We start from the raw sequence: 24,684 nt of genomic DNA, 5'->3' as shown, positions 1-24,684 counted from the left end.
TTTTGGCCATGCAATAATGTACCTTTCTTACATAAACTATTTAGAAATATGTTTTTTTTTTACATTAATAATAATAATAATTTTATTTTACTAACTGTAAGAATGATATGATAAAACGAATTAAATTCAATTATACCTTGACATGTTATAATATTATTTATTGTAACTTTAAGTAATCTCACATTTCAGTTGATACTGTAATAGTTTTGAAAGAAAACAGTAGATTTTTTTTTTTGATTTATAATCTCCAATATAACTTTTTCTCAAGTCTTTACAATTAAGAATTCAAAAGTAAGCCAATTACTCTTGCCTGTGTGTTTGTTCCTGTCCTAGCTCTTCCAGTGATGAAAGGCAAGATTCATGGTGAGGTATTGTATGGGCTTAATGCATATGCAGCCCCTAAACTTGTTTCATTTTTTCATTTTGGCACCTCAACTAGGTGTTATTTTTCTTGAACCTCTGAACTCGTCTTCAATTGTGTCTATCAAATACAATCCGACTTTTCAAAATTATGAGTAAAGGTAGTAAACGGGTCCATAGATAGATAAAGACATTAAGTCGCGGGCCTCACACCATCACTATAACCATCTTCATACTCGTCTCACTGAACCATTAGCTTTGTACTAGCTATAGGCCGGGCTAAATACCAATCCAAAACACTCTTAACATAGTATCATATTATCTACTTTAGACTAAAGTCCGCACAATTTTTCTAAAAGGTTGCACACCAACCATTAAGAGTGTTACTAAATTTTGTATGAAACTTCTTCTTCTTTTTATCCACTATTAATGTGGTTTTTTGTTCTCTTACCCAAAACATCGAGATGCACTCAAAAAAGAATAAATCATACTGCTACCCCTATTAAATAAATTTTGTCATTAAAAAATAATTTATAGATCAATCAAAACCAACAAATTCTGAAAAGATAAAACATACTCCACGAAGAAAGAAGTCAAACCAAAAACAAGAACAGAACACCAAGGTATAGCTAGACAATTTCAACCAAAAAAAAATAAATCGAAACATTGCTAGAAAATCATTCAACCGCCCAAACTAGCACGCAATTAATTATTTAACTCTTTAAAGATTTGCTCCTCATCCTCTCTATTGATGTTGAAAAAATCACGTATTTCTTCTGGTGTTTTCCTTCTGATTCTATCAGCAACTTGTTCGCATGCAGCATCCAATAACTCCTTAGCGGCAAGATAATTAGCAGCTAAGACGAGATCAAACAATTTTGATTTATCCATTAACTTGAAGAAATTCTTGTCAAAAGTCATCAACTGGTCCTCTGATATATCTCTCTCTGAGTGTTTCGTCCAGTATTCAATCACTTTGATCATTGTATTGCTTTGGACATTAATTGACAGAGGAGTATTATTGTTGGTGTTGGTTGGAGCTGCATTCTTGATGGTTAGTGACCTAAAAGCCATTGCCTCTTCTAAAACAAACTCTTCACCGTCGCTCGTCTTTAAAGTTAAGAGCTTTTCAGAAGACATGATGGTTTGTGTTTTAATTTCTTCGAAGGGCTAATTGGTTTATTTTATAGAGCATTAGGATTTTCACTTTCCTACATGAACTAGGAAATTAAAACCGAACGAAAAAAAGGAGAGGGGAAGAACTCCGTTTTTCCTTTTTGTTTGGTTGTATTGGAAATAAAAAAAAAGATTTTGTAATTGGGTCAAATATACACTTCGTTAGCAAAATTTTAAAAATACCCCTCATTTCTAATATACTTCAACATAAGCAAGTCTAGTCATTAGAATTAGGTGACATGAGAGCCACATGACATTTAATTTATTATATGTGGTGTTTACGTGGCAATTTTTAAAAAAACAATCTAGAAAATTTATTTTTGTAAAACAAATCTGGAAAAAAAATGACTTTTATTTAAAATCTGAAACTTATTTGTTTTAATAAAACCAGTTTTTTTTAAAATATATTCTCGAAAATTGGATATTTTAGTTAAAAAATCTGGAAAATGTTTTTTTTTTAATTTGGAAAACTGTAAAAAAAATTAAAAGTGTCCTTATTTTTTTTAAAACTCTGGATTAATTTTAAAAATCTGAAAAATTGATTTTAAAAAAATCATTTTTCAGATTTTTTCATAAAAAAATCCAATTTTCTAGAATCTTTTTTAAGAAGCGGGTTTTATTAAAAAAAAAGTTTTATATTTTTAATAAAAACAATTTTTTTTTCAGATTTGTTTAAAAAAAATCAATTTTCTAGATTGTGTTTTAAAAAATTGTCACGTAGGCACCATATACAATAAGTTAAATGTCATGTGGCGCTCATATTACCAATTTCAATGACTAGACTTGCTTATGTGGGAATATGTTAGAAATGAGAGGTATTTTTGAAACTTTGCTAACGTTAGGAGTATATTTTGCCCCAACTTGTAACGGGAGGGGTATATTTGACTACTTTGGCTAATGGAGGGTAAAATTAGCCAATAAACTAAAGTAGAGGGATATATTTGACCCTTTTCCCTTTCTTAAATTGAATGACCACTCAAACTAAGATACTTAAATTGGACAGAGTGAGTAATTTATAGATCAATCAAAACCAACAAATTCAAAAAAAAAAAAAAAAAGAATCAAGAGACTCAATACCAAGAACAAAAACAGAACACCTTACGTAGGAGATAGCTAGGCAACTTTACAGAAAATAAATGAAACGTTTTCTTGGTCCAGATTTTTTTTATTAACAAGTCATAGGACATGAAGTCCTAGGGTGTGACTCACAGTAGAGTCATTAGAAAAGGGAATTGCTGGGGAATTAGTAGAAGTAACTAATCCATTGCGTTGGTAAAGTTTTCCTGGTATATCATCGTGGAGAACGTCTTGGACAAAAGTTGGAGGTTTTGTTAAACACATGATGGAATTACAAGGAAATTGAGTACAACTATGTTGATCAAGCTGATCAGTAACCTGGTTTTGCTTCCTATATATGTGATCGACTACGGGTCATCCAACATTCGGAGCAAGAACCTGCAATCATTTAGGGGTCATCGGTATAAATTTATATTTTCGCATCATAATATCCTAATATCCCATTAGTTATGTCTTGTGACTTTAAGAACTTATGCCCCACCAGACATAAGTTCAGTTGCTATAGGACAATAATTAAAGACCAGTCCATTTGAACTTTTGAAGGGAAAGTCGTGCAATTTCTGCATCATATAGAAGTGTTCTGTAAGGAAGAAGATGTAACATGTGAAGATCCTTTTTGTGCAAATCGTACCTGCCCATCCACTCTAGAAGCTGAAGAACAGAGTCCAGGATGTCCAATACTAATGGTCCAAATCCACTAGTCTGAATATCTATAGGGGCTATGTTTGTTAGGCTGGCCCATTAAGATATTTTCGCCCGACATTACTATCTAAGAGGTATTTATGATTAATAACTATTATTTAATTTAGTTATTTTTTATTCACATATCATAGCTATATTGTATTTAGTCTTCTCACTTCAACTCCTAAAAAACTACTACTCAGCAGTGATGAGTCTCATCGGTCACCGCTATATCCTTCATCTCTTCTTTACAAAATCTACTTCTTCAAAGAGCTTTCCATGGCTATGGAATTTTCTAGGGTCCTTTGCTCCTGCGGTTTCCCGTTTCTTCTCCAGCAATACCTTATACTTCCTCACTTCAATGCAACCGTAAAATCAACATCTCGGCCTCTCTTTCCGCCTCTGTTAGTTTTAGATTTGGTCGCCGCCATGGCCAAATCTGTTCTCCTACTCCCTCTTCGCTTCCACCATCACGAGTCCTCTTAAATGGATTGGAATGTATTCGTTGATCTGAGTGATGGTCACTGTGCTCCACCCTTTTGTCCGTCGCCATGAAAGTAGCGTTTGTTGTTTGCCAATTGCTTCATGAAAGATACAATGTTCGGAGTACCTTTGCCCCTTAAATCTGGTCGCCGCCATGGCCTCATGTCGCCGGAATACCGTTCGACTTCTTGTATCTATCTGAGTGTATTCATCATTTTTTGAGTGTATTGCAGTATGTATTTCTGTCAGATATATTACATACATATACATGTATACTTGTGTGTATTTATGCATTGCAATATCTATTGGAGTCTGTATTTCACACAGATACATGTGTATTTTGTCTGAATTTATGCATTGCAGTATATATGGAATTCTGAATTTTTGACCGATATATTTCATACAACTACATGTGTATATATATGTATTTATGCATTGCAATATCTAGGAAAGTCCGTATTTCTGACTGTATTTAACTTTTATATATACATAGTACTAATATGAACAGTAAAATGCATAAATACATTAATAACTCGTATCACTACCAACCAGGACCGTTTATCTATACACTCATGAACAGTCAAATACACTAAGTTACTTTGTTTTACTGTTTATCTATACACTTATGAATACAATCAAATATACCGAGTTAGCTCGCTGAAATATTTAGATACAATGTAACACTGTATTTGAATACACCTGAAATAGCTAAAAACTAGCTACGAAATTTAATGAACAAAAATATAGCTAAGGTTGGTTAGAAGCTCCTAAACTGTAGCTATTTATGTAAGTTACCCTTTACAAATTTCATTTGGCTGTAAACGTAAACTGCTTTCCGAATCACTGATTGTTACTTCCCAAAAATTTCAATGTCCTTGCATTAACATTCAGCCATGCTTTGATGTTTTAGGCCTAGTACTACGACAACGACCGTGCCTCAATTCTCGGCGAGTTGAGTTGGATAGGCGATAAGAATCATTAATCACTACTATGTATTGTGAGGATTTTTTTATTTTTTTTTGTGCGGATCGTCCTTCATTTGGGGTGGTCTTAAATTTTTTCCCTTCAAATTGGTAGTCTTTAACTTTTGCCCTTCGCCTAATACTTTGATGTTCTGGGTTCGAACCCTAGCTCAGTAAAAAAAAAAAAAAAAGAATTTTCATAAGGCAGATGTTTGGATTCGCTAGGCAGAGTCTAAGCTCTGCCTTAAGGCAGAATTTTGAAAGCAAACTCTACCTTGCGAATTTTTGTATAATTTTTTGACTGAGCGGGGGTTCGAACCCGAAACCAAGAGATTTTTAGCGAAAAGAAAAAATTAAAGACCACCAATTTGACGGGAAAAAATTAAAGACCACCCCCACCGAAGGGCAATCCTGCAAATTGTCCGTGAGGATTTACAACAAATTAACTACTTTTACACTGTTTATCAACTTATACTAATCTTCCTTCTTTGTTCGGGCTTGGCCCTAACACTTGCTCTCATGGGAGGAAAGAGTATTAAATTGATTGATGAGTGTAGGTTGCATGTAATAATCTTAAGAATCGTCTTGATTTTTTTTTTCCCGAACAGCTCAAACAATCGAACACTTTCTGGTAAACTGAAGAACCTTGTTTGTAGATTCGATCATCTTTTGCAAAACCTGAAACACCAGCACCATGAGTATCACATTTTCTGCTTTAGACTAAAGCCCGCACGGTTTTTCCAAAAGGTGGCACACAACGACTGAGGAGTTTGTTCCAAGGCATCAACCAATGTGATTGACAAAGTAGAACCATATGACAGTGTCAACAACTTCAACAAGATCCAATAAATTCAAGGAGAATTGATGAACTATCCAGTGATTACAAACCGGTTTGAAGAGGAAGCCAAGTCTTCGGCAAATTGCTCTACTTGGGCCATTCTTCTTTTTAATTCTTTCATTTGTAAAAGGAACTTTGAGGATGATAATTCAATGCTTCTCTTGGTTTGTATATTTTTTCATTATTTAAGTATTAACTTATGTAATATCAATACAGAGTATGTTATAAATTTTGTTGATCATAGAGTTTCTGTTATTTTTTTTATGTTCTTATTTTTGTCACGCTTGTTAATTAATGGAGAATAGTTACCTCATTAGTAAGGTAAGACCTAACTCTCATTACTTAAACTTCTCCCCGGTGAGGATTTTATTTATTGTTATTTAATAAAAATAGCTGCTAGGCACACTGCCTAGTGGCATGTAACATATTCGCTTAGACAGAACACTACAAGAAAGTATAGAAACTGTAATAGCTCTTTTGGCAACAAAAATAATATAGTTGGCAAAAGTCAATATTTGACAACAACTTATTTTTATTGTTGGCATATATGATGAATCTTTTAAAAATGAACTTTTTTTTGTTGCCATATAGTATTGACTATTGTTGCAAAAAGTATTTTTGGCAACTTAAAAAAAATGTTGTAGCACGTCGTTGCAATAATAGCTGTTGGGAAAATTTTATGCCACAACAAAAAAAAATGTTGTCAAAAATACTTTTTGCAACAATAACCTATTTATGGCAACAATTTTTTTTATTTTTTTTTGTTGTCAATGGTCTTCTTTATTGTAGTGGAAGTTGATGAACTCTCTCTTTAATGAAAATAAGCAGCGATATTGTCGAGCAGTTGAATTTGATCTGTAAGTCACGAGCTTGAGGTTCTTGGCACGTAAAAGGGTTGACTAATTATAGAGTGTGTAAGTTCATTCCTTTCTGCATTTTATGATTTGATTATTTATGAGAATGAGAAAGGGAAGTTTGATAAAATAAGGGTGGGAACAGAAGAAACTAGTGACCTTTGCAGCAGGAGATAAATCAAAGGTTGACAAATGAAAGAAGTTGCTTTGTACAAGTTCATGCCAGTCTTTTGTTATTAGTTTATTTATTCAGAATAGGAGATCGGCAAAAACCTCTCAGGACTAGATGCAATAAACTTATATTTATGTTATGATATCAACTTTGAGCTGCAAATGTGAATTAGTAGCTTTTTTTAAAGTGCCTTTGAGCTCAACTGTAATTGACAAAGTGTGGTATTTGAAAAGAGGTGAACACTTACTCGCACTGGTAATCTATATATATTATAAAACTAGGCATAGACAAAGTGATGTAACACCTCTCTATGGCGTCCATTCCTATTTATTATTGTTTCTCTTTTTTTTTTTTGGCACTTTCACTCATTCTATAATTAAAAAAAGGGTTAAAACTCAAAATTCATTATCAATGGGAAACAATCGGTTACAGTCGAATGCAAATTTTAAAAGCTACAACCGTTACTCAAATGCTATTTGCAGAGGACCTTCAATGCCTTGTACTAGGAAAAACAAAGGGACGTTCAATGATTATGGCCCTCAAGCTTCTCTCTATCTTTAGATTTGCACTTATTGATAGACTATGAAATAGTCAACGTAAATATTAGGATAATCTTTTCATAATTAGCAAATGTATATTAGGCGTGATCTCTTTCTTATGTATAGTAATTAAGTCCTATAATTTAGCCTAGTATTATGCTGACAGTTAGATACCTACTTTGTATATAATGACTTTCATACATCAATACAGAGCACGAATGATTTTCTACATGGTATCAGATTAGGTTTCCTTCCTCACCTCCTAAACCTAGCCGTCACCTTCCCTCCTAACCCTGACCGTCCTCTTCTTCCTCCCTCTTCTCTCTTCAATGGCTAACAAAAATTTCCATTCTGCTTTAACTGTCACGAATGTGAAATCTTTAATACCAATCACCTTTGACATGAAAACCGGCCATTATCACGAATGGGCGACACTCTTCAAAGTTCTAGCCTGCGTCCACTCCGTACTTAAGCACATCATACCACCAATTGACACCGCTGAACTCACCGCGTACAACGCAACGAAGGCGGCTAATCTTCCGCTCTGGAAACGGCTCGATGCGGTGGTCCTCCAATGGATATACGCCACCGTATCCCATGATATTCTTACCTCTATTCTTGTGGCGGATGATGTTGCGAAGAAGGCTTGGAACCGAGTTGCTAAGCTTTTCCAAGATAACAAGCACTCAAGGGCAGCGTACCTTGAAACTGAATTCACCACCACAAAAATAGCCGACTTCGGCTCGGTTATGGCCTATTATAATAGGCTAAAGTCACTCGCGGATCAACTTGCCAACATGGGGTCGCCGGTGTCCGACCAACGTATGGTCTTGCGCCTCCTTGCGGGCTTACCGGAGACATATGCACACTTTGTCACAACCATCCAGCAGAAGGATGTGCTGCTCTCTTTCTCTGAAGTGTGCTCCAGACTCAAGCTCGAAAACGCCGCTGCCAAGGAACGTGCCCGTGATTCTAGTCCCGCGGCTCTCCTTGTTGATAATGATGCTCCCTCCCCGCCACCTGGCGGCACCAATAATTCAACCAACCGTCGTGATAATAATCGTGGCAGGAATACCAACAGGAACAAGGGCAAGGGAATAACAACAACGGCGGGAAATCCGGCGGCGGCGGCGGCGGACAGACCAGCCACCGGTAGGGGGCTACTACTGGCCTGCCTGGCCGCCACAGCAATGGGCACTGCCCCCCTACCCGTATCCAACCAGGTCGTGGCAGCAGCGACCCACGACGCCAAGGCCCGGCAGTGGCGTTCTCGGTGTAGGTCCACGCTCACCTCAGCAGGCCTATTCCATGCATGGTCCATCCTACTCTGGGTACACTCCAACAGACGTGGAGGCCACCATGCACACTCTGTCCATGCATCAACCAGATGATAATTGGTACATGGACACCGGAGCGACTTCCTACATGACTGCCAACACAGGTAGTCTCACGTCTTATTTTAATTTGAGCAATAATTCTGGAATCATTGTTGGTAATGGTAGCACTATTCCAATTCGCGGCTATGGTCATACATCCCTACCCCCTCCTAATCCCCAATTACGTCTCCGAAATGTCTTGCATGCTCCAAAACTCATCAAAAACCTTATTTCCGTACGTAAATTCACTAAGGACAATAATGTTTTTGTTGAGTTTGATCCTCTTGGGTTTTCTGTGAAGGATTTACCGACAAGGAGCCGCCTAATGAGATGTGAGAGAACCGGGGAATTGTATGCTATCACTGTCACAAAACGGACCACTCCACCATCAACCTTCATTGCCGCATCACCTAGCTTGTGGCATTCCTGACTCGGGCATCCGGGAAATGCTATCCTTAGTTCTCTTCGTAGTAATGCCTTAATTAAATGTAATAGGGCCTGAACTTCTTTTTTGTATCTCTTGTCCTTTGGGGAAACACGTTAAATTGCCATTTTATGATTCATTGTCATTTACTACTTGATATCATTCATAGTAATTTATGGACATCTCCTGTTTTGAGTTCTAATGGGCATCGCTATTATGTTTTCTTTCTTGATGATTATAGTAATTTTCTTTGGATTTTTCCAATCTCTAACAAGTCCCAAAGTTTATTCTACTTTTCTATCTTTTAAGGCATTAATACAGACTCAATGCGAAAGGGACATCAAAAACATTCAATGTGATAATTGGAGGCAGTTCGTCAATGGGCATTTTCAATCTTTTTTCGCCTCCAATGGTTTAAATTTCAGATTTTCTTGCCCCCATACCTCTCCTCAGAACGGCAAAGTGGAAAGAAAAATTAAATCCATTAACAACATGGTGCGCACTCTTCTTGTCCACTCCTCCATGCCCCCCTCTTTTTGGCATCATGCTCTCCAAATGGCCACATACCTCCTTAATGTACTTCCCACCAAGGTCCTTGGGTATAAATCACCAACGCACGTTCTCTACCAATGAACACCCTCCTATTCTCATCTCTGGGTTTTTGACTGCCTATGCTATCCTCTTTTCCCATCCACAACTATTAATAAGTTGCAAGCAAGATCCACCCCGTTTGTATTTTTGGGCTATCCGTTGAATCATAGGGGATATAAATGTTATGATTTATCAACCAATAAAATCATCATATCAAGGCATGCCATCTTTGAGGAAACTCAATTTCCCTTCTCAAAATTGCACTCACCAACCCCAACTTCTTATGATTTTTTGGACCATGGGATTTCTCCATACACCTTGCATTTTCTGTCGCAGCCCACTCAACCCGTCGTTCCCACGGTCCAGCCCAATCCCCCCACTGCTGCACCCGTGACCACTGCCCAGCAGCCCCTCCCCCCACTGATCCCCCCATGACCACTGCCTAACAGCCCACCCGCATGGTCAATGCCCAGCAACCCCTCCCTCCCACTGCTCCACCCGTGACCACTGCCCATCAGCCCACCCGCATGGTCACTTGAAGCCAACATGGGATTTATAAGCCCAAGCAACCGTTCAACTTAAACACTTCCACCACTACCTCCATCTCACCTATCCCGCGAAATCTTGTAAGTGCTTTAAATGGCCACAATTGGAAAGCTGCCATGGTTGATAAATATAATGCTCTAATTAAAAATAAGACGTGGGAGTTAGTTCCACGTCCCATTGATGTGAATCTTATTCGTTCTATGTGGATCTTTCGTCATAAAAAGAAATCTGATGGTTCTTTTGAGAGGCACAAAACCCGTCTTGTCTGTGATGGCAGGTCTCAACAGGTTGGAGTTGACTGCGACGAGACTTTCAGTCCGGTTGTCAAACCGGATACTATTCGTGCTGTCTTGAGCATTGCACTTGCACACTCTTGGCCCATTCATCAGTTGGACGTCAAGAATGATTTTCTACACGGTAATCTTAACGAGACTGTTTATATGCATCAGCCTATTGGGTTTAAGGATCCAAAGCATCCCCATCATGTCTGTCTCTTGAAGAAATCGTTATATGGGCTTAAGCAAGCTCCCCGTGCATGGTTCCAACGCTTTGCAGACTATGTCTCCGCTATTAGTTTTTCACATAGCCGATCTGATCACTCTCTCTTTATTTATTGTCGCGGTTCTGACATTGCTTACATTCTGCTATATGTTGATGATATTATTCTCACAGCTTCCTCAGATTCTCTCAGAAAATCCATCATGTCTCTGCTTAGTGCCGAATTTGCTATGAAGGATTTGGGCCCTTTAAGCTATTTTCTAGGTATTGCTGTTACCCGGACTTCACACGACATGTTTCTCTCTCAGAAAAATTATGCAACAGATATTATAGAGTGTGCGGGCATGACTGCCTGTAAGCCGAGTCAGACACCGGTCGACACCAAAGCCAAACTTGGCGCCACGGCCGGGCCTTCTTGCGATGATCCCACACAATATCGTAAGTTGGTCGGCGTGTTGCAGTACCTTACGTTCACAAGACCAGACATCTCCTATGCGGTTCAACAAGTATTCCTTCACATGCATGATCCGAAGGTTGTACATATGAATTCTCTTAAACGCATAGTACGATACATTCAAGGTACTATTGAGTTTGGTCTCCATCTATACAAATCCTCCATTGCCTCTCTTGTTTCTTATACAGATGCAGATTGGGGTGGGTGTCCAGACACTCGCCGATCCACATCCGGTTACTGTGTTTTCCTTAGCGATAATCTACTCTCATGGTCATCCAAACGGCAACCTACTATGTCTAAGTCGAGTGCCGAGGTCGAATACCGTGGCGTCGCTAATGTTGTCTCTGAGTCCTGTTGGCTTCGCAACCTTCTTTTGGAGCTCCGTTGTCCCATCCGGACTACATTGGTTTATTGCGATAATGTTAGTGTCATATACCTATCAGGTAACCCAGTTCAGCACCAATGCACTTAACATATTGAGATGGACATACATTTCGTACGTGAGAAAGTTGCCCATGGAGAAGTTCGTGTTCTTCACGTCCCGTCTTGTTACCAGATTGCAGACATTTTCACTAAAGGTCTTCCGAGCGTACTCTTTGATGATTTCAGGGACAGTCTAAGCGTACGACAACCTCCCGCTTCGACTGCGGGGGTGTGATAGACTATGAATTGTCAACGTAAATATTAGGATAATCTTTTCATAATTAGCAAATGTATATTAGGCGTGATCTCTTCCTTATGTATAGTAATTAGGTCCTATAATTTAGCATAGTATTATACTGACAGTTAGATACCTACTTTGTATATAATGACTTTCATACATTAATACAGAGCACAAATTGATTTCCTACACTTATTTTACCTCCTCTTTTTGCATTTTTTTTCCCTTTCATTCCTTCTCCTTTTGTTTTCCTTCCCATAAATTTTACCCATTCTACACAATCTTCAATATCACGTCATACATCACAATGATACAATGAATGTGCTATTTATGTTATATCATAAATTGAATAACGTGGGTTTTCAATGACTATACTATTTGGAAGTTTCAAGCTTATTATGTGCACTCTCACATCTATATAAAGGTTCACATGATCAACAACCGATTAACAAAATATGATTTGGTATATTTTTCCCTAGAAATATGATTGATAATGAAGTCAAAATAAAGTTTTGCAAGGTTCGATGAAATGAAGGTACATGAAATAAAGCAAGAGTGCATACGGTGGAGAGTTACAAAGGCGTTGGACAAAGGTGGACAGGAGTTTGTGTTAGAGAATGAAAAAAGTCCCTCATCGGTGGTTAATGAGATGGATGGTATCCTTATATGGACTTGGGCAATCCTCCCCTCATAAGCTAGCTTTTGGGGTTGAGTTAGGCCCATGATCCATTTCTTTACATGGTATCAGAGCAGGACACATCTCACCCGATGTGGGCCCTCAAATTAAATTGTCCACGCACCAGATGTCCAGTCCTGGGCGTGAGGTGGGGTGTTAGAGAATGAAAAAAGTCCCTCATCGGTGGTTAATGAGATGGATGATCTTCTTGTATGGACTTGGGCAATCCTCCCCTCATAAGCTAGCTTTTGGGGTTGAGTTAGGCTCATGATCCATTTCTTTACAGTTTGGACAAATGGGATGAGAAATTAAAGAGTCGTTAGTTTGATTCTATTGAGGTCTTTACAACTGAAGAAGAAACTACTCAAGGAAGACAAAATCTGCAAGAAAGTGAAATAGAGAAGATCTAGCTAAGAATGAAGATAGAGGAACAAATAATGAAAAAGTGAAAGAACTGAGATCAGAATCGAGTCGGAGGATACCAAGGAAATATCAAACAAAAGAAGTTCTCTAAAAGACCGACCATCTGTAAACGAATAGTACATATTGAGGCTCGAACAATGTCTTTTTTCCCTTATCAGTTTGTTCTTTCTTCACAAAGAAGTGATTCAATTTTTATAATTCAATTTCATAATAAATAATTTTGAAAGTTGTAAGTTGTAAGTGCACTGAAATTTCATGCTAATCATTCTTTTAATTGTCTGTACTTAATCTGCTCATACAAATATTACATTTGCAAAATCGTGTGATTCTCAAAATAAGAGTGTCTTTTTGTAAACAAGGAAAAGACATTCTTTAGTTACTTTCAAGTGACTAAAGAAAATAAAAAATAAACAAGGAAAAGGCGTTCTACAGGGTAAAAAAAATTATTAAAGAGAAAAAAAAATGGAAAGAAAAATGAAAAGGAAAAAACTGAAAAAATAATGCGAAGAAAGTGGAATGGCCAGACTTATTTGTTTAGTATTTTTTTTCTTTGTATATCACATATCTTCTCTTTATTTTATTTTTCAAATTATGGTAAACATTAGAAAATACGTTAGAAATAAAAAGCAAATACGCATATATAATTTTCTATAGACATATATAGAAGATTTAATTAGTTTATCTTTTGTATTTGCAAAATCTTTTCTGTCTAAAGATTTTTGCAAGGTCATTTAGAAAAATTTAGTATTACTTCTTATAATTGCGCGAAGTGCGGATAAATTTACTAGTTTATATTAAATCAAGCAGTCTAACCTCAACTAACAGTTATTACAAGTGAGAATACATATATCGCTTAATCAAGGTTAAGCAATAAATGAGTTATGAAACGACCAATATCATGCGTATATTTGTTTGGTGTAACTACAGAATGGGGATAAATCTTTACCAAAACGAAGATTACTATAAATTATAAAGAATGTATTGGCAGTTTCCCGAAAGTTAAGCAGCAGCTGATGACATTTCGTATCCTCCTTTCTTTCTTCCTTCTTTTTGAACTTTTTCGTATTTTTCATTTACTAAAAAAACATTACGAATAAATGTGGATGATTCATTTCAAGTGGAAACAGAAAATATTAGTGGTAATTTCTTTTTATTTGCCTAAACCTGGTGGCAAAGACACAGAGTTGGGAAGTAGCAGGCACCCAATGAAATAATCGCATATAAAAAGATAATGAGATGGTGCTTGAAGAAAACTCCGCCAATTGATTCAAATCTGATGAATAAATAAAACATTTCTTGGTCACTATAACAATTTTCTAAAGAATACTCACAAATTAAGTCATCACGAGGATCTTGAATAGAAATTAATCTATTTGAGTGCAGAAGCCACGTCTATTACAATATTTATTTCTGAAGAATGGTCAAGCTTCCAAGTTTGTGTCTTCCATTCTGGATCTAACCTCCGCCTCCTTCTTCTGATGATTCTTCTTCTTCTTCTTCCGATAAACTTTCTTCTTCTGATGATGACGATGAAGAACTTTCATCTTCTTCTTCTTCTTCTTGGTTGGAAATGCCTGGACAAGATTATATACAAAATTTGAGGAGGATTAAAAGTGATTTAGACTTGTTTCAAGTAAAAAATCAGACCTAGAATTGGACTAGATTGCTTAATCTTTCTGCCGAAGGAGGTGAAAAAAGTCATTAAAATTGAAACTGGAAGCCTAATAACAAAAAGATATAAATTTGTCCTGTTTTGACATGACAAAGAAGGTAGCTATTCTCTATGAAAATGCCGATTGGCTTAGTTGAGATGATATCGGAGAAGATGTTTTAAACATAAAAGACATCAAATTTAACATGAACGGCTAATCCTGACCTTGCGTCTCATTTAAGACATCGCAAGAACTAATACAACAACAACAACAACATCCCAGTGAAATCCCACATCGTAGGGTCTGGGGAGGGTAGAGTGTACGCAGACCTGACTCCTACCAAGGTAGGACGGCTGTTTCCGAAAGACCCCCGGCTCAATAAAAGCATAAAAAGAAGTCAGATACGGCGCAAGAAATAATAAAATACAAAATTGAATTGAAACTAACTGGTACCTCAGGCAATAAATCTTCTGAACACATCTAACTTTGCAGTGATATGTGACAAATGATGAGTGTTTACTATTTCCGAGGGCGTCTCATGAAGACTGGCTAATGTTGGTTGTATGCAGGGGATAATTAACTATGTCCAAAACCGCCGCTTTCCTATACCTACTGATCTCATTTCCTATACCTACTGATCTCACTATCATATTCGTATGGATCATACATTGCCAAGGGACGAAAAACACCCGTTTGCTGTCGATCAAGATTGGAAAACCATTAATAATTCCGTCCGGAGCAGAAACCACGTCGTCAAAAGTGCGGGGAACCCTCCAATTGCTGTTTGCACAATCATAAGTAGAAATGGCAACAGACTTCTTGAATATGCAAACAAGGGTAAGAAAACCTTGCGCCACTCCTAGCCATATATCGTGACCAGTCAAAACTTTACCGTAGATGGCATCGAAACGATCAATAAACTCCGGCCGGTCAAAAACCATAGCCTCTTCTCCGTTTGTATCAAAAGCTATAACACTACCGTCACTCCTGAGCCAATGCAGAGAACCATGACAGTAAACAGGTGGACTACCGACGGCCAAATCACTGAAAGTATTGCTTCTCATTTGGAATTCACGCCACAAGCCAGATTGCTCCGATAAAAGTAAGTTAAATTTGTAAAGTTGCTTAGGATTTTCAGCCAGCTTACTGATGGTTACCAATTTATATTGATCTGAACTCGAGTAATCAACAGCTAGGCCTGGATTACCAATCATCATAAAAGTTGTAGGCTCTAGGTATGGTATCAATTGGTGCGCTCCAGTTATCGGATTGAAAACACAGTAAACCTTAATTTCGTCAAAGTCAAAGAGAATTAGACCCTTACATGAGGCCAAAACTTCAACGTCATCGGGTAAATTCATCTCACAGTGCGTGGCTGGGATAGCGTTTAAGGAGATTTTGTGAAATGTTGTTAATGAAGCATTTAATGTATAGATGAGTTGTGTAGAACAATCCATTTCATGTTGGAGCAAAGTTTGGGAATAATTAGGATCAGAAATGCAACTATTAATATTCTTGCTTATAACTTTACATTGTGTTGGTGATAATACAATGAAATTACAATTACAATTGAAAAATAAAATGAAGAAATAAAAATATCTTCGACTGAGGCGCGGATATCTCGCTCTTCAAGCCCACTGCAGCAAATCTACCGGTCCAGCAGTAATCTTTCTGACTTGTCCCCTCCAGGATACAACAGCCCGATCACGTCGTACAACTCAACAAACTCTGGACAAGATGTTGAGTCCAAAGCTCCACAAAAAAGAAGAGCACCTTCCTTCAACTAATAAACTCTCTTTATTTTCCTCACTTTTCAAGAACTCTCCAAAGTATATATTTTTCTCTGCCCCCACAAGTTAAGGATGACTAACTATTTATAGCTAGAAAAATCATCCTTGAATTAATTTGATATGAATAGGATAGTGAAGGAGGTAAATAAATGGAAGAATTATTATTTAGAGGTTACAAGAAGAATGTGCATGAATATTGAGTTAATGTGATAATGGAGAAATGAGTTACAAATAAACTTATGGCCTCATTTTTCCACCAGAACGCGAGGGTAAGAAACAGACCATTCATTGCTTCTTAATGGCCACAAACAAAAAACGATTAGAATGTGAATGCAGCAACAGAACATACCATTCAATGCCTCTTAATGCTACCAACGTGAATGACATGGTCAAAGGAAGAAAATGAGACACTTTAACTTGTCAATTAAATAATATTAAAATGCTCAAAAGACCTATCAATCCTCCACTCAATTTAATATTATACAAGAGAGTTTACCAGCTGAAGGCAGATTATTATGCGTAATGAAGGTGTGCTCTGCATTGAACCTCCACTTAGTAAAACAATAATCTTTACTCCAGAGCCGTAGTGGTCTCAGACTTGAACTATGACTGCTTAAGGGAAATAAAGAATTATTGCTCACACATAATAATCAAGGTGTTAACATGACCTTTAACAGCCAGCACATTACGGCCTTGTGCTATCCCGGTTTTCATGAGTGCTTTTGAGAACGAGCCCAATTCTCATAGGAAGTGGCCTACTTCCACACTCACATAGGTAAAATCTGTCAAGGATGCTTCTGTAATTTAACACCCCACTCATACGAGCTACAGAATTTCATTAAGAGTTTATATACTCAACCTCCACACACTGTTACAGAATAATGCACTTACACCATAGGGAGGGAATAAATAAAATAGTGCATTTTTGTCAACAAGTCATCATATGATTTGTTTTTTCCATTGAACCTGGTTATAGGATCTCTAGTCCCCAGGTTGGGTTTCCTCATATACGACTCATGTATTTATGGGCTTCAATCCCATCCCCCTCGATGTGCTCCAGACCTTTTCTCTTGCCAAGGCCTTGGTTAGTGGATCTGCAAGATTATCACAAGATTTAACGTAATCAACGTTAATGGTACCACTTGTCAAATATGATCTCACAGTACTGTGTTTTCTCCTTATAGGTCTGGATTTACCGTTATAATAACGGTTTTGAACTCTACCAATCGCAGCAGTGCTATCACAATCAATTAAAATAGGAGGAATTGATTTTTCAAAATAAGGAGTTTGAAACAATAAATCTCTTAACCAATTCGCTTCTTCACTAGCTGAAGCTAAAGCAATTAGTTCAGCCTCCATGGTAGAGTTAGCAATAATAATTTGCTTTTTTGATTTCCAACAAATAGCACCACCTGCCAACGAAAAAATATAACCAGTGGTAGAACAGGAATCACCAGATAAAGTGTTCCAATGTGCATCAGAAAAGCCTTCAAGTACTGCAGGATATTTTTTATAAAACAAGCCATAGGTTTTTGTACCAACTAAATATTTCATAACTCTCGTTATGGCATGCCAATGTTCACTACTTGACTTGCTTGTAAACCTGCTAAGTACTCCAACTGCATACGCAATATCAGGCCTAGTGCAATCAGTCACATATCTCAAACTTCCAATTAAGCTAGCATATTCCTTTTGCTTTATCACATCATTTTCACTTTAAACAGGAAAAACAAGTGAACACTTGAATCAAAAGGAGTTACAACATGCTTGCAATCAAGAAAGTTATATTGTTTCAAGATTTTCTCAACATAATGTGACTGGTCAAGGAATATTCTATCACATGTTTTAGTAATTTTTATTCCACGAATTAAGTTTGCCTCCCCAAGATCTTTCATGTCAAAATGGCTTCTAAGAATATTTTTAGTTTCACCAATACCATTCATGTTAGAGCCAAAGATCAATAAATCATCAACATAGAGACAAACAATAACATGTGAATTATTTCAAGACTTATGATAGATGCACTTATCACATTCGTTTGTTTTAAAACCATTTTCAATCATGCAGGAATCAAATTTCTCATGCCATTGCTTTGGTGCCTGTTTCAAGCCATATAGGGATTTAGTAAGTTTACACACTTTGCTTTCTTGGCCTGCTTCAACAAAACCTTCGGGTTGTTCCATATAAATTTCCTCATTTAGGTCCCATTTAAAAAAGCAGTTTTTACATCCATTTGGTGAATATGCAAATCAAAAATTGCAGCAATAGCAATTAAAAGCCTTATGGATGTAATTCTAGTTATCGGAGAAAAAGTATCAAAAAATTCTAGGCCTTCTAGTTGTTTAAAACCTTTAGCAACTAGTCTAGCCTTATATTTATCAACAGAGCCATCCGGTTTTAACTTTTTTCTAAGGACCCATTTACACCCAATTGTTTTACAACCCGGTGGTAAATCAACTAACTTCCAAGTTTTATTGGAAATAAGTGATTCCATTTCATCATTTACAGCTTCTTTCCAAAAAATAGCATCATGTGAAGATAAAGCTTCTTGTAAATTGAGAGGGTCATTTCCAACATTAAAAACATAAAAATCAGGACCAAAATCTTTTTCTACTCTAGCTCTTTTACTTCTTCTTAACTCAAAATCATCACTTTCTTTATTTTTCAAAACAGAAGTAGAAGAACTAGGTAGTGATAAAATATTTTCGTTAGTCCTATGACCCCCACTATTTTTAGAATCAAATGAAAATTTATTTTCATGAAAAATAGCATCTCCTGATTCTATTATTATATTATCTTCAAGACTAAAAAATCTATAGGCTGTACTATTTAAAGCATAACCAAGAAAAACACAAGTAGTAACTTTTTTACCCAATTTACTTATTTTGGGATCCATTAGCCTTACATAAGCTAGATAACCCCAATTTTTTTTTTTTTTTTTTTTTATTTTTTATATCCCAAATTTGGCTTGTGACATTTCCACAACTCAAATGGTGTTAATTTAGTCTTTTTATGAGGCACACGATTCAACACATAACAAGCAGTTAAAATAGCTTCACCCCAAAAATTTAGAGGTGCACTAGACTCAATAAGCATGACATTTGTCAACTCAACTAAAGTTCTATTTTTTTCTCTCCGCTACACCATTAGATGCAGGAGAATAAGGTGGAGTAGTTTCATGAATTATTCCCAATGATCTAACAAAAGAATTAAACTCATTAGACTCGTATTCACGGCCTCTATCACTTCTAATTCTTTTTATTTTTCTTCCAAACTGGTTTTCAACTTCACGGAGATAAATTTTAAAATTTTCAAAAGCATCACTTTTATTTTTCATCAAGAAAACATATGTATACTTAGAAAAGTCATCAATAAAAGTGATAAAATATCTATTTCCTCCACGAGTTAAAATTCCTCCAAGTTCACAAATATCAGTATGAATTAACTCTAATAATTCAGTTTTTCTTTCAACTTGAAAATGAGGCTTTTTTGTGATTTTGGCTTTACTACAAGCTTCACATTTTTCAAAATCCTTTTTAATCATTGGGATTAATCCTAAACTACTCATGATTCCCACATAACGATTATTAATATGACACATGTTATACCCTATTTTAACCAGGGTCAAAATAGTTTATAACATTCCGGTAATTCCGGGATTATTTAAAGTTAGGAGTCGCCACCTAATTATTTATGGTGAATTAGGACACCTAAAGTTAATTAAAGTAATTATCTAAAGTTGATTTTATTTTAAAGTCTACGAAACCGAATGATTCTAGATACGGGTTCAACTAACCTAGAGGGAAGGTATTAGGCATCCTCTAAATTTCATTAATAATGGTTAACCGACCGGACTAAAATTTAATTAGGCTAAGAATGTAGATTTAATATTTTTATAATATTTAAGAAAATATCTTTATAAGTATTGCTAAAGTTATGGATAGATGTATAAGAATACCATTTAAAGTAAAACTGGTAGAAAATAATGATTTGCATAAAAAGGTTTAGTTGTAAATAAACTAGGAAAATGCGGGATGTATAACGTTTTGTAAATACTTGAAGAAAATAAGTTATACCGACTAACAAATTAAAGAATCATTGTAAGATAAATATCGATAAAGTTTTAAAGTTTTACGTTATTAAAATATAACGAAATCGTCGGAAATCGGAGAGAGGATTTTAATGTATAAAAAGGAATGATTCAAGTCTTCATTATTTTAAAATATTTTTTGAAATCAACATGACTTGTTTGGAAAGTATAGTTATTATTTTCTCTTGGCATCCTTTTGGGAAATCATTCGTGTAGCCCAAAATGTTATAGATATCAACATTTAAACTCATTCTAGGTCTTAAACAAACCTACTTAATTTTCCAAGCTAGAATTCCTACAAACCCTGCTAGGATTCATCTAAGCTAAGAAAGAACAAGAATAAGATAAAGTGTTAGTCAATCCATACAAGTCAAATATACAAAAGGAATAGAGTAGAGAAAGTAGATGGGCCTAGCCCATTTGAAGGCTGTTGCAATCGGCTCTTTGCTACGTGGGCTTAGCCCAAGAATTTTCTTTTATATGTCGCGGGTTGAGGTTGACTCGAGGAGAAAATTTCATTGGGCTTTGGCCCAACACCGAATGCGGAAGATGATGAGTCCCGAATTAGGACTCTATTTTTCTCCGATGTTTACATGTAAAGAAAAAGATAAAAATTAGCATAAAGTTCAATGAAAACACAGCAACAAAATGAAGCATCAAGACAGCAGCTCTTAGAAACTCAAGAGTGAAGCAACAATAAAAGAAAACTCAAAGTGCGACAAAAGAGCATCTGTATTCAAGCCCAAAACTGCAGTAGAAACATGGCAGATTGTAGCAGCAGGCTTAATCATGCAGTAGAACTTTCGACTATAGGACAGTGACACTTTTAGAGTTAAAAAAGATCTTAAGGGTTTAGACAGGTTCATATAAGACCCAAAAGCTTCAATCACACATGCCTTGGACTAAAAAATGACTTATCATGCACATTTGATTTCAACAACTAGTTTAAGTGATGGTTCTATATCGGATTCTATCAAAATAAGACTTTTCATACCACTTGTATTCATGTTTTACAGATCTGCAACAAAACACGTGACATCATACATATCATCTCCAAATAAAACTACGATGCCGGATTAAAAGGGACTACTCATTTGGCTAATCTTTCTCATAACAAGATCGTCGTTAGTTTCAAAACTAGAGTAAACAAGTTCGAAGACTATGTTAATAGGAAACAGAACCACAGTAGCTAGACATCAACGTAGGAGCCACGTTATGACATTTGGACCAGAATCTTAAGAATCTATCAATACCTTAGCAAGCATCAGAACTCTTCTTTCAATTCTTAAACATATGATGGGTTAATATGGACGACCACAGAACAAGTTCAGATTTCATGTTCCATCAACTGAAGAGAAGGACTGACTTTTCAACTGAAGACGAGGACAGATTCAAATGAAAACAGGAATATGAAACTAAACATCTACACGTTTGAAGGCTAAACCATATAATCTAACAGCCCACACTAAATCATTTTGAACAGATAAAGAGCACTAAAATCGTAAGCGATTTATACTTCACAACTCACAGGCCAAAACAAAGTAAAGCTACGACACTTACAAAATCAACTAAGCCATGTTGAACTCTAAATAAAACAGAAACGCAGAGTTAAGAAATTGATTGAAGATATTAAGCAGCCACAGAACTGAAAACCAGATAAAATGCTAAGTACTAGATTGGAACAGAACTAAATGGAACGAGGGAATAAGGAAAATGGCTTTATTCAAATAACACATTGTTCATCAGAATTTTATGAGCATACCGTATACAACTTCAAGCCTAAGCATGATTTCAACATAACATTGTTGGGCAAAAGAAACTAAACAGGAGATTGATATTACCTTTTGTGGTACAGTGAACTGGGTGTGGGAGTCACGGATCGATGCTCGAACACGACGAACCCGAACTCGAAAAAAAAGTTTTTCGAATCGAAAATTTTGATATCAATCGAAACAGTATATTCTTGTTGAAAAAAAAGGAAACTCTGTTTTTCTCAAACAATTTCAAAAATCAGTAATCCTCTCCAAAAGAATATTTTTCCGGGTATAGTGAGAAGTGTAAAAATTTAGAAGGGATTCAGGCGACTCTCCAAAAAAACCCCCCGTTTCGGCTGAGGACATAAGACCATTTTACAGTAAAATATGACTAGGGTTTTTCCCGGTTCGAAAATGGGAGGGATTTGAAATCAAATTCATTTCCCCCAAAATCAGAACATTAGGAGGCTCGTTCTGACCTTAATCAGAGACCAAGAAGATAGGGACAAAAATCCCTTTAAAACTTGTACCAAAGAGCTGATAAAGCAAAGGTTTTCCTTCACAAACGGACGAAAACATTTAAAGTTGTTGCCGATCGCAAACAGAGAACAGCGAAAGAAAACAAAATCCAACCCTCAATCGTTGAAATTCTGAGGGGAAAGGACCGGCCATTAACTCCTTTTCCTCAAATGGCCATGCATGGCCTTTTTTTTTTTGCAAAAGAGTTATGTGGTTTTGCCGAGTTTGTTGAAGAAGACAGAGAGGAGGAAAGAGAGGGGAGTACGCGCTGTGCGTATTGCACAAAAATGGAGGGTACGGATCTGCCATGGTTGAAAGGGGGTGGAGCAGTTGTCAAAAATGGAAGGGAAAGGAGAAGATGACAAAGAAGGGAAAGGGAGAGATCTGTGGTGAAGCTGTGCGGCGCTAGGTTGAAACAATTAGGTTTCAACTGATTTAAAATATAAATGGGCCGGGTCGGGTTAGAAATAGTGGGCTGGTCCGGGTAGGAGATATGGGCTGGACGGGTGAAAGAGTAGTGAATGATGGGTAATGGGCTGCGGATTGGATGAAAGGGGTTTCGGGTGTGGGCTGATCTGATTTGTTCTTTCAATTTGAAATGGGCTACCCGCTTGGGTTGGATTTAACATGAATTTGGGTCTGATTTTGGGACCAATTTCTTCCTTTAATTAATTCTCTTTGGGCTTCTTAGTGATTAATTTGTATAATGCACTATGTGAAAACAATTAGTAATTAATATGTGGAAAGTAAGGATTTAATACAGTATAATTAATTTAACGAGTACAAAATCCGAAAATAAAATGATGACGAGCTATAAAAATTAGTAATGTTGACGGTAAAATAGTGAAAATAAAAGTAACGATATTAATAGTAGTAGTAATAAAAATAATAGTGAAAATGAAGTGTTTAGCTGGTCAATAAATTTAGAATCCCGCAGAAATAAATAGGAATAAAGGAGGGACGAAATTGGGTGTCAACAACACAAACGAGCATGCCAAAAATTAGTGGAAGAATGCATGTAAACAGAATTAGTAACTTTATTCATCTCAACATTCAACTTAAACATCCCATCACAAGCATACCCCTTTCCCACAAAAATACCTTTTTTTCACTATTACATATTGATTAGACTCAATAATTTGTTTGAAGCCTGCTTTATTAAGAAGAAAACTAGACATCAATTTTTTCCTCATGGAAGGAGTATAAAGTACATCTTTTAAAGTTAACACCCTTCCTGAGGTAAAGCTCAACTCGACATCTCCCTTTCCAAGCACTTGAGTAGTGTGAGAATCACCAAGCATGATGGTTTTGGGCTCCTCAAATGGAGTATACACTTTGAACCAATCTTTGTCATAGCAGACATGACGGTTTGCACCAGAATCAACTCACCATTCATCAACATTTTCAACCATATTTATGTCTGTTATCACCGCCACAAGTGGCTCTTCGTTAACGTTCGCCTGTGGTGTAAGATCACGTTTCCGAAACTTGCAAAATCGAGCAATATGTCCACTCTTGCCACAAACAAAGCATGGTCCTCCATTTTGTGCTTGTTGATTTTGTACTTGGTTGTTACCACCATTATTTTTATTGGGAGGTCTACCATTATGTTTCTTGAATATTTTCTTCTTAGGCTTTATAGAGGTATTTTTGTTAGCATTAGGAGCAGCATTATTTGAAGTAATTAAATTTACCTTGTTTGTGACGGGTTGTAAGTTGCTTTCTTCAGTTTGCAAAAGTGCATCTTGGCCCCTTGCCTCTTCTTCCATGCGGATTCGCATAATCAACGTCTCAAGAGAGGTTTCCTTTTGTTTGTGGCGCATAGTTTTTTGAAATTCCTTCCATGAAAGTGGAAGTTTATCTATTATGCCACAAACAATAAGATTATCTCCAATTTTTATCTCCTCGGACCTGAGCTCTCCAACGATTATTATAAAATCTTGGGCTTGGTCTACCACTGATTTGTTGTCCACCATTTGGAAACGAAAAATCTACTAGCAGCATATTTTTTCGCTCCAGCCTCCTCGGTATCATATTTACTCTGCAACGCTTTCCAAATTTTCTTTGCGGTAGAGTAAGTTCTATCAT

At 36.5% G+C, this 24,684-nt stretch overlaps 1 protein-coding gene and 1 long non-coding RNA gene across 2 annotated transcripts; both read right to left on the bottom strand.

Annotated features, from left to right (window-relative positions):
• Positions 1-877: 877 nt before the first annotated feature.
• Positions 878-1,634, bottom strand: LOC132634317 (SKP1-like protein 11). Its single transcript, XM_060350584.1, has one exon. The coding sequence runs from the start codon at positions 1,498-1,500 to the stop codon at positions 1,066-1,068; it is 435 nt and encodes a 144-aa protein (XP_060206567.1). The 5' UTR covers positions 1,501-1,634; the 3' UTR covers positions 878-1,065.
• An 18,844-nt stretch (positions 1,635-20,478) lies between these two features.
• On the bottom strand, positions 20,479-22,990 carry LOC132633115 (uncharacterized). The gene is made up of 2 exons (XR_009579570.1): positions 22,165-22,990; positions 20,479-20,895 (listed from the first exon to the last, which is right to left on the bottom strand). It is a non-coding gene; the product is annotated as an uncharacterized LOC132633115 (long non-coding RNA).
• Positions 22,991-24,684: the final 1,694 nt, after the last annotated feature.

The sequence above is a fragment of the Lycium barbarum genome, chromosome 3 (assembly GCF_019175385.1).
Source record: "Lycium barbarum isolate Lr01 chromosome 3, ASM1917538v2, whole genome shotgun sequence".
In the NCBI taxonomy this organism is placed as follows: Eukaryota; Viridiplantae; Streptophyta; class Magnoliopsida; order Solanales; family Solanaceae; genus Lycium; species Lycium barbarum.
The sequence above is the reverse complement of the archived record's forward strand: the minus strand, read 5'-3'. Positions and strand labels throughout refer to the sequence as shown.

What these genes read in the sequence shown, in the direction of transcription:
- LOC132634317 (XM_060350584.1), bottom strand. Translation starts at nt 1,500, where the DNA reads ATGTCTTCTGAAAAGCTCTTAACTTTAAAGACGAGCGACGGTGAAGAG.